The following is a 15,620-nucleotide window of genomic DNA, read 5'->3' on the forward strand; positions in this document are numbered from 1 at the left end:
TCAGTGAGGCAATCCTCCCATCTACTGGGCTATACACACAAGCAACAATGATTCCAAAGTTCCAAAACAAGCAACAAACAAACACACAAACCAGGAAATCAAACATCGTCTCCCTGGAAGGAAGGTGTCGACCGACACCAGCCTAGTGTCGACTGACACTGGCTAAACGGTGTCGACCGACACTACCCCACAGTGTCGATCGATGCCTGACTTGCTGGTGTCGACCGACACCAAGTGGTGTCGATCGACACTCCCTCTGCAACTGCGAACCGCGCGAAGTCGAGAGTCGAATCTCGCTCCCAATCTCCTCCAAATCGCCCAATACTCAAAACCCAAGCCTTATACCTCCGTAGGAACCTGTATCAACCAATTCCCAGCAAGAAAAACACACAAACAAGCAACAACAAGCAAGAACAAGGGAATCAAAGGCTTAGATCAGCCATGGTCATGCACTCACCTCTTTCAAGAAGATTCTGACCAACAAGAACGAATTCCCTCACTCCTAGCAAGCTTCTAACACCTTCCCAGCCTTAGATCTCCCAAGAACAGCAAGGAATCTCTCAATCTCTTCCCAAAAGCTCAAGAACACTCTCTCTTTGTGTTTTCTCTCAAAAACGGCGAATAACCCAAAACAACACGACCCTAGGTCGTTTTCTTCCTCTAAAACTCGATTTTAGGGATTTCCTAAACCAACCACGCAAACCGGACAATTAAAAGTGAACCGACCAAACCGGCCACAATTGGTGTCGATCGATGCCTCACTAGAAGGTGTCGATCGACACCCTTACCAAAATACCAAAAATTGGTTTGCAGGTGTTACACATAGAAATTGAATCATGAGAGGAAAACTGTTTGATTTTTAGTCTAAATTAATAATTTAATATTAATTAATATGGGTGTTTGGTATATTGGTTGAAACACACATATATTTTGTAAAAGAAATAGAAGTTTCGCTTCGCCGTAAGCAAGGTCTTAAAGGAGCAACTTCAAAACTTTCATGTATGATAAGCAAATGAATGATGGAGATCTGGGTGACAAAAAAAAGAAAAGAATGATGGATACCTTGAATTATCGTATCATACATAGGCTCATAGCTAGTGCCAAAAAAAAAAACTCAAAAGAAATACTTAAGACGGTCCAATATGATCGAACACATTGTATGACTTCAAAATAATAAGTTTGTTTATAACTTGAGTAGTAGTTTAATTTATTGTTGAACATTCTAGATTATTCTTATTACTTACATCATGGCGACTAGAAACAAATAAAATTTCAGTTAAAATTTAGTCGAAAAATAATTCTGATTGCTGTATGTAATTTACTGATTACTCTGTATGTAATGTACTGATTACTAACAAATTAAATTAGATATGACTTTTATATTAAAGCTGATTTATTCGCACCTTTTTGGTTTATTTTATAATTGTGAATCTTGAAACTTCCAACCGTATCCTTGTACTATTTTTTTTTTTTTATGCATGTCGTATAACTCGTTCGCATATTAGTTGTCTAAACCAATCGCATTTACCGATAATAAAAACTAAAAAGAAATCTAAAAACTGAAGTTAAAATAATGTAGAAAAATAAAAACTCAACAAACATCGGTTGACGGAAACCAAACTAAACACTTATTAAGGCCAACGAAATAGAGCGGAAGGCTTGGAGCCTAAATGCTTAATCAAGTGGTGTTCACGATGAGCTCCGATTGACTCAGAATTAAAAGTTGACGACTAGGTTTTTGCTGAAGGAAAAGAGAGAAAATAGGGGATTTTTCGCTGCAAACTTCTTGCTACTCTAGCTTAAATCTTGAAGAAGCTTTGTAAAAGCTCTTTTGTCGAACAAAAGTGATTATCTCTATAAGGATTTGTCTCGTAACTCGAAGCTGGAGAACACACATAGAGTGGAGCCAAATGTATAAATAAGTTAGCCGTACGGAAAAACCTTAGATTAGACAATTTTTAGGGTCTGGAGTTTCGTGGAATCTTAATAATAATGTACACCTTAAACCATTTTAAAAATAGTATTTTTAAATTGCAAATTAAGACCATTTTTAAGGATTTTCTTCTTTTAACAATTACATGAATGCAAACTTCAAAATGTGAATAGTAATTTTAAATGGAAATAAAAAAAAAGTGTAAATAAAGGAGGAAGATATCGATGGGACATTGCAAAAATAATCAGGAAACACATACATCATCAATTTCGTATTAAATAAAAATTACACTTTTATTGTAAAAAAATGAAATAAATTGTATTGTATTTTCGTATTTGATTCATGAGCTGCCTTGATTCACAGAGATTTTGGTCTGAATAACTTCACCACACGTTTATTTATAGGTTGAACCGGCCTCGCATTGGTATCATAATTCTGCAAATTATTTTTTCCAAACAAATATAAATTTCAAATCTAAAATAGTATAATTGTAAAAGGATTATTATTTAATTAAAACTTACATCGTGAACAGCCACTCGAAGTAGTTTCACTTGGCTTTTCGTTACTGTCCTTACCTAAATATCACAAATATATATAAACGAAACGATATGGTATAATTGCTCACAAACTAAAAGAGAGGAAAAAACGAGTTGAAACACTAGATGAATATATCATTCGTTGTATTTGTACTTGGTAATGATTTTATTAATGGTAGTTTAAGTAAAAAGAAGAAAACAAGAAGATGAATAAACCTTCTTAACGACGGTCCAAATAACATTTTGCGTACAAGGAGGAGTGGTAAGTGATCCAAGATATCTATAAAATTTTCTGCTCCCAATCTGAATATTCCTTGGATCAATCATTTCTACATTTTTCTCTGCCTCATTTTGATCTGTAATCACCGACAATTTCTTTTCCAGCTAACCAAAAAAAAAAAAAAAAAAATTGGTTACAATAACAATTAGTTATCTAGGAAATTAAATGCTTAATTATCAAAATTCTTGAAATGTATACCGATTCGAGAAAAGAGTCTGGCCTTCCGATTTTGTAGAGCACTGTGACTACAGCCAAGCTTCCGTTAATGTTTTCATGAACCAAGTGAAGCTCAAGAGCAAACCTGTGCCGGCCATTTATGTAAAAGTTGAAAAGGTTTTTAATATATATAATTAGAAAATTATAATAACTATTTTTTTTATCATCCAGAATTAATAATTGTAATAAGAATTGTCAACTAAAGGCTTGATGTGTACTATGTAACTAAGGACAACAATTTTTTTTTTTTAAATAGCATCAACTAGTTTTAATTGCAAAAAGTTTCAATTAAATTCGTGATTTGTACTAAGTACTAACAATGGAAAACAACTCTTCTTTTTGATGCAATCATGAACTTAATTTTGTACATGCTGCATGAATGTTTTTTCCCCTCCTCTGTTGTACATGTGTTTTAAGCATATATATTTGATCTATATTATAGTTTTATTTTTCGTATTTAGTTTAAGTCAAATATATGAGATGTTATTTAGAATGTTTCACACCTTCTTCCATTGATAGTATGTTCAGAGGGCGAATGCCAGTGAAGCTGTAGGAGTTTATATTCAGTTCCATTGATCTTAAAACTTCCTGGCCCTTCTTCTTCTTCTTCAAACCTCAGCTGCAACAAAATAGTTATTATGAGTTTTACTTTGAAACTTATAAATGAGAGATGTGTATATGAATGGGTAATAATTATGATACCATCATATCATGGCCTCTATTTATGAGAGTGGCATTGCAAGGCTTGTAATCTTTAGTAAGCTTTTCGAAATCAGTAACAAGTCTAACTCTTTTGTTCATAAGATCAATTGGAGATTGCAACTCTCCTTTTCCGCACAGTTTCCATTCCGGTTTTAGCTTTCCCCATTTCTCTGGCCCGTTCTCTTTGTTCCGCTCGTAGCTGAACTCCCTTTCATCCTCTATATTCATCCATCCATCATATAATTTAGTTCTCAAAATGCAACAAAATGTAGGAACAAAACAAAAGAACCAAGATCACTTGTGTGGCTTACCAACTTCTCTATAATCTGCTGTAGCACTCAAACACCAAACGGTGGCGACGAAGCTGGTGAGAACTAAGAAGATAAAACATTGGATAGATACCTTATCCATCTTTGGTTTTGAAAGAGGTTTTGAGAGAGAAAGAGGGAGAGGTGATGATTGAATTTTAATTGTTTTGTTGATTGCAACTTGGTTGCAATAGAAGTATATATAGTAGATGATTATAGTGCATTAGGGGATTACATATGTTAAACGTCAGCCTAGTCGTCACATTTTTTCATCTTATACTATTTAAGGTGTTTTTAATGCCGATTGAGACGACATGTTTGACTCTTGTTGAAAACATGTTTTCGTTTCATTTTCACATCATTTTGTTCCCAACTCTCTTTCTTATAGATTTATTTCTTGGATTCGCAAGATTAGTTCACATTCATTGTTTATTCAATTTGTCAAAGACAATTTTTGCATGTACGTACGTATGTCGACGCAAGTTCATAATAAGGCGAAGCATTTACCGGACAAGTATTTTTTAGATGGCAAAAATATGATAGAGAACACATAAATGGCTTTAATTTGTATCTAAAATTCACTTTTAAAGTCCCAAAATTAACATATACATATTATGGAATCTGAAAATGAGTCATATTTTAGCAAAAAAATTAGTAAGAATATAGAAGGATCGGCAAAAAAAACTTTATTTCTGTAACACTACTTATTGTATAGCACTACTTACCCATTCAAACTATTAATTAACATATTTGGTATTACATAACACTACTTATTGTTACAAACTAAATCACTACGTGTACGTTTCATATCGCTTGGTTTGGTTATCACCATCTTTTAATGCGCGACAAAAAAGTCATACGAATGTACATCATATTATTAAATAAAAAGTTATAATTAAATATTTGACTTAGACATTCTATTTGTGTTGGAGAAACACATTTTTTTTTTTTTTGGAGAACCACATAATATCGAAAGCTAAGTAAAACTTAGAAGTAGCACGTTGTCTAAAACCAAAATTTTTAGTTTCATACTGGATTAAAATTTCGGGTTCAAAACTTGGTAACAAAAAGTTCTTTTGGTTGAAAAAAAAAAAGTTCTTTTGGTGTTAAAAAAAAAGTTCTTTTGGTGTAAAAAAAAAAACAAGAAAAGAAAACGTAGAAGTAGTGTTTTGCATGCATTCGATTTCTCAGCGACTCTACTCTATGAAAATACCAGAATAATAAAATCAAATTTGTATTCATTGAATCATTGTTAAGCCAATTTTATCAGCAAATTAAGTTTCACCTATATACAATGAGGTAAAGAGGAGGAAGATTCATTGGTGAATGGGAAAGGAAAGAAGGATTCACGGGTGAATGAATGGGAAATTAAAGGAGCAGTATTGGATATGTCAGCTTACGGCCAAACTGAATCATGAGAGGAAAATTGTTTGGGCTTTAGAGACTAGTAGTAGTCCAAATAATGTATGGTATATTGTTTGGGCTTCGTAAACTGTTTATTGGTTGAAAGTTGAAACACAATACATTTCAAAAAACAGTTTACGAAGAAAATAGAAGTTTCGTAAAACCACTTCCAAATACTAGTACAAGTGAGTTTCTCTCCAGTTGACACCTCAGTTTCTTGTATTGAATCAGAAGCTGACACATCAGTAAAAATAAACCACCAATCAAATTATAACAATAATACAGATAATCAAAATATGCTCTTACGTGGCTTAAAGAACCAAATGTACGCGATAATACTTCTCTCTTTCTCAGGTCACCACCGGAGTTTCTCGACTGCGAAATCGAATGGTTTCGAAGATGGAGATTATGATTTCACGGCAGATCTGCCGGACTATTGCCTCGCTCATACCTTTCAATTTCTCAGCACCGGAGATCGGAAAAGAAGCTTGCTGACTCGAGTCAAGCTTCGTGGTTGTCGCGAGATTACGGATGTAGGTATGGATTCGTTCGCTAGAAACTGTAAAAACTTGAGGAAGCTATCGTGTGCCTCTTCTAATTTCGGTGCCAAGGGATTAAACGCGATGCTTGAGGGGAATTCTTGAATTAGCTGAACCTATTAAGCTGAGTTTGTCTTCTCGCAGATCTGGGATACCGCCGGCCAAGAACGGTATAATCTCTGATCTCTCTCTCTCTCTCCGGAACTCTTTTAGCTACTTCTGAAGTTAGATGACTCGATCCGATGATAGATGATAGTTTAGCTTAGTTGTATGATTGGTACAGAATTTGAAACTTAAGGCGTCATTATCTTTAATGAATTAGTTACCTTGGATGTTTGATATTGTTGAATCTTTTTTCATGTCTTGCTCTCTCTTATAATTTGGCTCAAGTGTTTGCTAAAATGCCCAGTTCTAATGGTATTTTTTTTGTGTGTGTATGTGCTTTAAGGTGGAGTTTTGTTATTAGACCAAGTTACTGCAAAAGAAGAAATTGGGGTGATTAAATCAATGACTCAGGTTTGTTTTTATCTCCTCTTCTCTAAATTCTTGTCTCAGTACGTGAATAGTTGATTTAAAACTTCAAAGTGAATAGTAGAGTAATGTTAAAATAACTTTAGCAGATTTGAAAAATAAAGTTGTAGCTACATATTGTGGTCTTAGAAATTTAAATCCCAAATAAGATTAATAAAAATTAAACATAGTTATACTTAAACTATAAACTATAATTGAAATAATTAATACCATTCATATACTTAAGCAATTTATTATGTTATGTGTTAACACAGGTAATGAAAGGGGATGAAATTCCCACAATAGAAAGTATTCCAAAATGCCTTACAGAAATGGTTGGCAGAACAATGGAATTTCAAATCAAGATTACTGAATACAACATCTGAGCATCTTCTCAAGCTTTCATTGTTACTCGGGTCATGAAAGAAAACATATTTGGAGATTTAGAGGTCATTAACAATCCAACAAAGGTATTTTAGATATCTTACATGTTTAAATTGTCACTATTTAAATGTATTACTGTTCTTTATAGGGAGATGAAACAACCACATATGTCAACGTAACAAAATATGAGGAGATTAAAACAGAGAATGGGAAAAGACCTCCTACGTTTCAAGAAGAGGAAGAGGAGGAAAAGAAATCCAAAAAGAAACGCTCGATCACAACTTAATATGTGATAGTCAAGATATTTACAAAAACATGTGGCAGTTTAAAGTTCTACATCTCTAAGTCGTTGAGATTTTTATTCTACATCTTCAAGTCTTTTACATTTCAATACTACATGTCAAACTCTTTGATTAAAATTCTACATTCTGTTTTAAAATACCATTTCATATGGAAGCCTAATTCATGCAATGATTTTATTTTAATAATATTGTTTTCTGCTCTAATCTACTGTCAATACTGTAGTACATATTAGTTTAATTTCACTAAAAGAAAAAAATAAAAATACAAATAAAAAGAGTTTGTGAAACTAAAAAGAGTTTGTGATTGTAAAAAAAATACTACGACTTGTCTCAAAGTTTTAACAGATTGAAAACAATATATTACTATTACTTCATCAAATTTACAACGACTTTAAATTGGTGTTGAACAGAATCATGATTAGATCGATACTGGACTGGAACAAGGTCTTGAACGTGTGAAGACACTTATTGACTAAGGATTCAGCGAATCAATATCTCGATTCAATTTGGGACATGAATACAAGTTTCACACAGTTTGATTTCCTCCACATCTCTTTCGTCGTGATGATACCTGTCACAGTAACAGTATTAGTAGTATATATTTGTATGTGTGCTCTTCCCAAAAGTAATAAATTATTATTCAAAACTGCAACAATCTTCTATTATATATATCATCATTACACTACTGAAATGAACCACAAAAAAAACAACCTTTGACTCATAAGTCAGTGCAGACAAAAACAAAACACAAAAAAGAACCTGAAAAACAAAACAATATAACAAAAAAAACTACACAACCAAATTAAACAAAAAAAATATAAGCAATCTCGCGGTGTAGCGCGGGTACTATCCTAGTATAATCAAAAGTTCTTAGCAATATTTTAATTACAAATTTTGTATTTTTAAGTTAGGATCGCCAAAAACCATATATTCCGAAGAAACGTCACAAAGGCCACACATCCTGAAGAACCGTATAAACAGGCAACATTAGCTAAAAGCCCGCCACAACGGTCAAACATCCTGAAGGACTGTCTAAACATGCAACATTGGCTAAACAGTCCGCCACAAAGACTACACAATTGGCTAAAGAGTCCGCCACAAAAGTCACAAAAATATATCAAAAGACTGCTGCAAGGCCACACAATGACTCAAAACTCTGCCATGAAGGCCACACATACGCCACCAAGGCCCACAAACACTAAAAATAGACAAATTTTAACTCGTAAAAACTTTCTATTTATGGAACCTTTCCATTTTTAGAAACTACCACAATATTTTCCTTTTCATGCAACGCAAGTCAAATCCAAGAAATTGCTCATCTTATTAATCATTAAATGTCATAATCGTTACAACTCCGACGAAAATACATAATGAGATAAGATATACAATACAAAGCCAAAACCAACAAATTGGGACTATGATAGGGAAGCTCAAGCTCTGACTTGTTTCTCGAACCACTTCTTGAACCTTGCCTTCATCCTCGCCTTTGGCTCTCAAGTCTGCTCCTCAACACCATCACAGTCCCACATGACTCTCATCAATGGAACCATCTTCCGCCAAAGTTCCTTGACTCTCCTCTCGAGAACCCTCACCGGTCTCGCCTCCAAAGTCATGTTGGACTGAAGATCTGCAGGAATCTTAGCCAACAACCCATCATCCTTGTTGAGACACTTCCTCAACATCGACACTTGGAAAACCTCGTGGAACACACGCATAACATCTGACACTCCAACCTATATGAAAGCGGTCCCACCCCCTAAACCACTCTGAACAGACCCATGTACCTTGGACTCAGCTTAGTCTTTGTCAATGATCTGTTCGGACCCCGTAACATGGCCATCTTGAGGTACACTCTATCTGAAACTCAAGATCCTTCCTCCTCTTATCAACATAACTCCTCTGCCGATCATGAGCCTCCTTCATGTTTAACTTCAGAACCCAAATCTTTTCTGATGTCTCCTAAACAAAATCTGCACCATATATGCTCATCTCCCCCCACCTAAATCTAGCATAACGGAGTACAACATGGCCACCCATACAACGCCTCATAAGGAGCCATCCCGATACTCGCCTGGTAGGTGTTGTTGTAAGAAAACTCTACCAAGCTCAGATGATCCGCCCAGTAACCACCCCAATCAAGCACACACATCCTCAGCAAATCTTCCAAAATCTGAATCGTCCTCTCTCACTGTCCATCAGTTTGAGGATGGTAGCATGTACTAATACGCACCTTAGTGTCCATCTCTGCCTGAAACGCTCTCCAAAATACTGAAGTGAACATGGAATCTCTGTCATACATGATACTTGCACGGTGTCGCATGCACACCATGCAATCTGACTATCTCTTTCACATACTTCTTAGCCAAAACCGCCGCTCCATCAGTTTCCTTAATGGCCAGAAAATGTGTTAACTTAGCCAACCGGTCCCCAATGACCCAAGTCGCATCAAAAGTCTGAGATAATGGCAATCCTATCACAAAATCCATCGTGATTATGTCCTACTCCCACTATGGAATGGGTTAACTCTGCAACAAGCCACTCGGAACATGATGCTCAGCCTTTACTAGTTGGCAGATATCACACCCTGCGATCCAACTAGCTGCATCCTTCTTCATCCCGACCCAATGATAATACCGTATGAGACCACGATACATCTTAGTCGCTCCTAGATGAATAGAGAACATGCTCGCATCAGCCTCTTTTAGAATCTCTCGCCTCAACTCCTCATCCTTGAGCACACATATATGACCGTGCAAAAAATGGTACCATTGGCGGAGACCTGATACTTTGAACTGACATCCCTAGAGGTATTCAACAGCCCCTCATCCTTCTTCTGAGCTAAGCGAACTCTACTCAGAAGATCTGCATGATCACCCGCCTCCAAACCCAAAGGCTCCAGTGAAATAGCACACAACCTCAATACACTGATTTCACCCACCAAAGACTCAATATCCTGCTCCCGAGCCAAAGCCACCTACATCCGACTCAACGCATCTGCCACCAGGATGGTAAGCTATCTCCAGATCATATATTTCAAGCTCTTATGATCTATAAACACTTACACCTTCCCGCCATAAAGATAAGAACTCCAAATTTTTAGGGTAAAAATCACAGCAGCCATCTCAAAGTTATGAGTAGGATAGTTGTCTTCATGCTTCCGCAACTGTCATGAAGCGTAGGCAATAACCTTCCCATGTTGCATCAACACACATTCTGAGCCAACTCTGAAAACAATATAAATCACATAAGGCTCACTCTGCTCTGGCAATACCAACACTAGCATAGTAGTCAATATCTCCTTCAGACTTGTGAAACCCTACTCACACTCTGATGATCACATAAAAAGAATATCATACCCTGTCAACCTAGTGCAAACCTTACTTTACTATTGCAGATGGAGAGATCTAAGAACCTACATTCGAACATTGAGATATAAGCATCAATGATAGATAAAAATAATGTAAAATTGTAGCAGACTCGTTGAGTAAAAGCATTACATAAAGATTCAAGTGGGGAAGTATATATAACTTGGAATCTGAATCCAACGTTTGTAGGTGATTTTTCTTTTCTTTTTTTTCCATCCGGAGTGTTTGAATTTGCCCATAATGCAACCGATAATCCAACGTTTACATTATCGGCTGAATTTGAATTCGTGTTCTAATCAGCACTATTTCATAACGTGAGACACTCTATAAACTTATAATAACAAAGGTAAGAGAATTTCCTAATTAAAATCCCAATAAGAGGAAAATTGATAGAGTTGACCTTCTTTTATATAATAGATAATATTAGATCATATACATATGTCTTACGGTTACCATTCAACTTGTGTTCAATCTATTTTGTTTCACTTTATTTGCACTAACCATATTCATTTTATTAATGTTTTAGTCCAATCAACTTTCTTTGCACCGTCCAATCCATTTAAATCTTTAAGTGTAATGCAGTGTTAATAGATAACGAAAATTATCCGCACAGTTTTTTTCAACGTTTCCAACGCATCTATTATTCTCAACTGAATCCTCCAACTCATCTATTATTCTCAACTGAATCCTCCAACTCATTTTGCACAAAATACTGCTATTATAAGACAACATATTCTCTTCTAATAGTCTATAAATCATTTATGTATGAAATCAATCATCACCCATGTTTAACCCAAAATACAACAATGGTTCTATCATATGATACTATGTAATTATTTGTGAATCTCAGGGGTACAAATGGCAACATATAGTGGTTAGAGAGAACGGGTGGTGCGACATGACTTGCAATGTAAGGGTCTTATATTTTAATTAGGCGTAACGAGTTGGCTTAGAACTGAAAGCAACCTGGTCCATCCCCATAATATTATTATACTATATCTTATATTTGAAATTAATCTATTTAATAAGAAGATTATGACCGTACGGTAAGGAAACGTATACATAGGTGATATATTTATAGTTTTTAGTTTTTGTATAGTAGCTTATTTAAAGAGTGTTAGCGTAAATAAGTCTTGAATTAAACAGAAAAGGTTAAGATAAAATCCTTAATAAAAGAAAAAGTTTATGAAACCTTTAAAGAATTATTTTTCAAAGCCAATAATGGGCCAGAAGATCGAACCTATATACAGAGGTTTGGAGTGAAGCCTATATAAGACCAAACCACGATAGTATGAGACAATGACTGACAAACAAAAAAAGCAACATGAATAAAAAATTTTAGAACATTTACATATAGAATTGATTATAGCCGCAAGCTAGTATCTTTTAGGAGTCTTGAATCAAATTCAACCGATAATGTAAGAAGACATGAATAGTGTTCCACCACTACTAGTGGTAGAAGTTGAGTTACACAAGTGTTTTACAATGTAAATATCTGCAAAACGCATCTACACTACACGGTATTTCAAAGCTTAACCACTATATTTATCTAACGAGGTTAAGTAAAGATTTTGACTCTTTAACCCACCAACAAAAACAAGTTTTGCACTCGTGTCCTATTTATCTATTGGACTTGTGTGTATCCGTAAAAGAGCAATAGTATCTACAATTTAAATATTTAGTTAGACGTAAATGACAGCCACTTGTTTTGAATTCAAATGTTCTTTCGTGACTTTTGTTGCTTATACACACATATAAATATATTGACCCAGAAAATACATAGACACATGAATATTAGTGATTTAAAGAATCATGAATGTTGGAATACAGACCACCATCCCACGTCGAAAAATTAGAAAATGAGTTTTTAATATATAAGTTAAGTACAATTTCAATTAGTATGAGCTTTTCTAAAAAGGAACTCAATAAAAAATCTGTGAAGACTGAACTGTTTGAACCTAAAACGGATAATATCATACTAACAAAAATTTAATTTGGGTTTAAAAAGCTTAACAATTGATATCAGAGTCTAGGTCGAAAAATGGACCTAAGGAAGTGGGGATGGACTTTGTATTCAGTGTGGAAGGATCAAAATATAACATGATTAATGTGCCTCAAAAATACTTAAGAAATAAAGGGATACCGGATCATGGGTATCTGGATACATCGAAATATTAGAAAATAAATTTCTAATATATAAACCAATTCTAATTCTAATTAGTATAAGCTTTTTGGGAAGGAATCCGATAAAAAATTTGTGGGGACTAGACTATTTGGGATCAAAACGGACAATTTCATATTAATGGGAACTTGACTTAGATTTAAAAAACTCAATAATGAGAGTGATTAGCAACCACATCGAGCAGAATAGTATCTACCTTAGTCATTGTAGCTCAATTTTCTCACTTATATATAAAATATATTCCTAGCTTGAGAAATAAAGTTAAGATTGAGAAACTAAGATCGTGAGAGGACAATATTAATTTCAATAATGAAAAGTTGGATCATGGATACAACTGCAAAGAATAATTTTTTTTATAAGGGAAGCATTGGAAGCAAGGAGTGAAGCGGTGAGTGAAGCGGTGAGTGAATCTTGTGACTGTTTCTGCTGTCACTGTTTTATCTTTTTCCTTTCTTTAATTATTTGAATTTTTGCTCTTTTTTTTTTTAGTTTTTCTGTTCTGTTGTAATAATTGTAAGTCTGTTATATTTGATTATTTTTTAAATTTTTTAGATAAAAGTGTGAATGTGGTGACCAGAAAAAATAACAACCCAAAACCAAAGAAGAACCTAATCCACGTCTATTAGTTGTGGTGGTGATTCTCCTGCCAAACCCTAGCCGGTCATCACCACGTCCATCTCGTGTCGACTGCCTTTATATTACTCTTTTTTTCTTTTAATCAATTCACATTTATATGATTACGTTTTTGTAACTAATTAACATTGGAAATATGATCTATAAGCGTAATTACAACATGTTGGTTCTGAATTGGGGAGGGGAAGATAGCATTGGCCCTTACTCCTTACATCTTAAAGTCATAAAGGAGACATTATTATCTAGACAAAGTAACAAAATAGTTAGATATTTTATTTGAATTTTTTTCTTTTTAATGAGGTAAATTCTAAGTGGAATCTCAAACAAACTTTATGATCTACAAAAATCAGATATTATTAAAATCTTTTATGGAGCCAACATCTATTTTTAAAATTTTAATAACCAGAACTTCCGGACCTAAATTCAGACTAATTTTCGAAGTAAAATCAGCTAATTTTGTCATTTTAATTTAGACATCTTTAAATGTTGTAAAGGGTTTCATAAATCATAACTTTATCCTTCTCACCTCATGGAGAAGAATCCTTTAGCCACTGAACTACTATTATGTTGGTTTATTAATTAAAGATATTGTATGCCTCTATTTCTCTAGATATCTTACGATTTTTTTGTATTTTTATGTGCTGTGACATATTTTGTTTGAAGTGGTAGAACACCACGATATATAGCGTATGGCTGCGAACGCATAATCTGAAGTAATCGTGGGGGCGAAAGAGGCGTCTACAAGCAATACGAATAGTTTGTTCACATGTTTATATAAAAAATAAAAAATAAACAACGATTTAATTACTTCATTTTGCAATTTCGTTAAAAGAGAAAAAAAAAATAAAAGAAACAAAAAATACCTTAAAAAGAGGGAAAGAAAAGATGCCTTGGAAGTCACTTGCTTTTCGTGAATGAAAGGCAACCATGAGATGAGAGAACACTAACCACTTGCTTACTCAAACTATTCTTACTTCAACAAGTAGATCATCTAACTATCACACAACCCTTTACTTAACTCCCACTATATTCCTCTCCCTCTCCTAGCTCTTTCATTATAACTTGCACATTTCATTTTCCTCTATTTTCTTAAAAAAAATTATAATATTAATATTTGATTCAATTTTTCGAAAAATAATCCCCAATGATCAACAATATAGTAAGTAAGAGAATTCACAAATATTCATCTTTTTATGTAAAACAATTCAACTAGTAATGACAATCTATTAACGCTGGTGTGGCTGAGAACACTATCCCTTGAAACTTTGACTCTCTTAGATCATCTTCTGGTGCTGGTAAATTAAGATCCAACGGTAGATATTTCCTCTGTTGCTCCATCGAACGGCTCATATTGATCTCAGTCTCCTCCTCTGTACTGTTTCTGCTAACTTCAGCGGTAGCGGCAACGGGGCTAACCGTGGTTATGGCTGTCCTGTGCCGCCTCATGTGACCACCGAGCGCTTGCCCGGAAGTGAATTCGGAACCGCAGATCGAACACTCGTGTACTTTGTTTGCCTTGTTGATGATGATGTTACTTGCCTGTGAAGCTAGGGCTGAGCCGGAAACTTTGAAAGGACTGTTTTGACCTTCTTCTGAGGCACTAGACTTGGGCTGCATCAGGGGTGATCTAGTCTTTTCATCAGTCGAAGTCCTAGGCTTCTTGTGGCTCGCTCTGTGTCCACCAAGTGCTTGGAACGATGAGAAAGTCCGGTTACATGTTTTACACTCGTACACGTAGAAACTCGAATCCTCCGACGAAATCTTCTGATGAATTTTTCTCGAGTTCTTGAGATCCGGCGATGGAAGAACTGTCCCACGAGCCAACATGATGAGACAAATCGCCATGTCTTCCTCTTCTTGCGTACAATCAGTAGTAGTCACCGGAGACGAAACCGCCGAGTTGTACTCGTCAGAAACCGCTCTTCCTCCGCTCCCACCGGCCGATGAACTTGTGGAGGTGACGGTTGTCGCCGTCGTCACCACAAACGTCGAAGACGATCTCTGTCTCTTCGTACGCTTCCCCTTTATGATTTGCGTCTGATCACTCCCAACTTCATCTTGACCCATCATCATATCCAAAAATAGTATAAAGAAAAAGAAGACTAACCCAATTCAAGAAACCAATCAAGAAACAAACCCAATTCAAGAAAATCTCGAAAACTATTGATGAAAGGAATGAGATGTTTGGTGTTTGTTATGTGGAGTGAACTAACAAGAGAGAAGAGAGAGAGAAGAGAGGCAGTGAAGAAGACGATGGTGGGGCTGCTTATATATATATTTATCGAAAAAGAAAAAAAAAAAAAAAAAAAAAAAAAGAAAAAGAAGA

At 35.0% G+C, this 15,620-nt stretch overlaps 2 protein-coding genes and 1 long non-coding RNA gene across 3 annotated transcripts; 1 reads left to right on the plus strand and 2 right to left on the minus strand.

Moving 5' to 3' along the window:
- Nucleotides 2,124-4,126, minus strand: LOC104786901 (alpha carbonic anhydrase 2-like). Its single transcript, XM_010512372.2, has 7 exons — nt 3,979-4,126; nt 3,668-3,885; nt 3,469-3,584; nt 2,948-3,050; nt 2,686-2,853; nt 2,455-2,508; nt 2,124-2,368 (listed from the first exon to the last, which is right to left on the minus strand). Exons 1-7 carry the CDS (start codon nt 4,076-4,078, stop codon nt 2,291-2,293), a joined length of 837 nt encoding a protein of 278 aa, XP_010510674.1. The 5' UTR covers nt 4,079-4,126; the 3' UTR covers nt 2,124-2,290.
- On the plus strand, nt 5,571-7,274 carry LOC104786902. Its single transcript, XR_767682.2, has 4 exons — nt 5,571-6,088; nt 6,367-6,434; nt 6,704-6,877; nt 6,961-7,274. It is a non-coding gene; the product is annotated as an uncharacterized LOC104786902 (long non-coding RNA).
- LOC104786903 (zinc finger protein ZAT5) lies at nt 14,392-15,543 on the minus strand. Its single transcript, XM_010512374.1, has one exon. It carries the CDS (start codon nt 15,365-15,367, stop codon nt 14,504-14,506), a length of 864 nt encoding a protein of 287 aa, XP_010510676.1. The 5' UTR covers nt 15,368-15,543; the 3' UTR covers nt 14,392-14,503.

The sequence above is a fragment of the Camelina sativa genome, chromosome 5 (genome assembly GCF_000633955.1).
Source record: "Camelina sativa cultivar DH55 chromosome 5, Cs, whole genome shotgun sequence".
NCBI classification, from domain to species: Eukaryota; Viridiplantae; Streptophyta; class Magnoliopsida; order Brassicales; family Brassicaceae; genus Camelina; species Camelina sativa.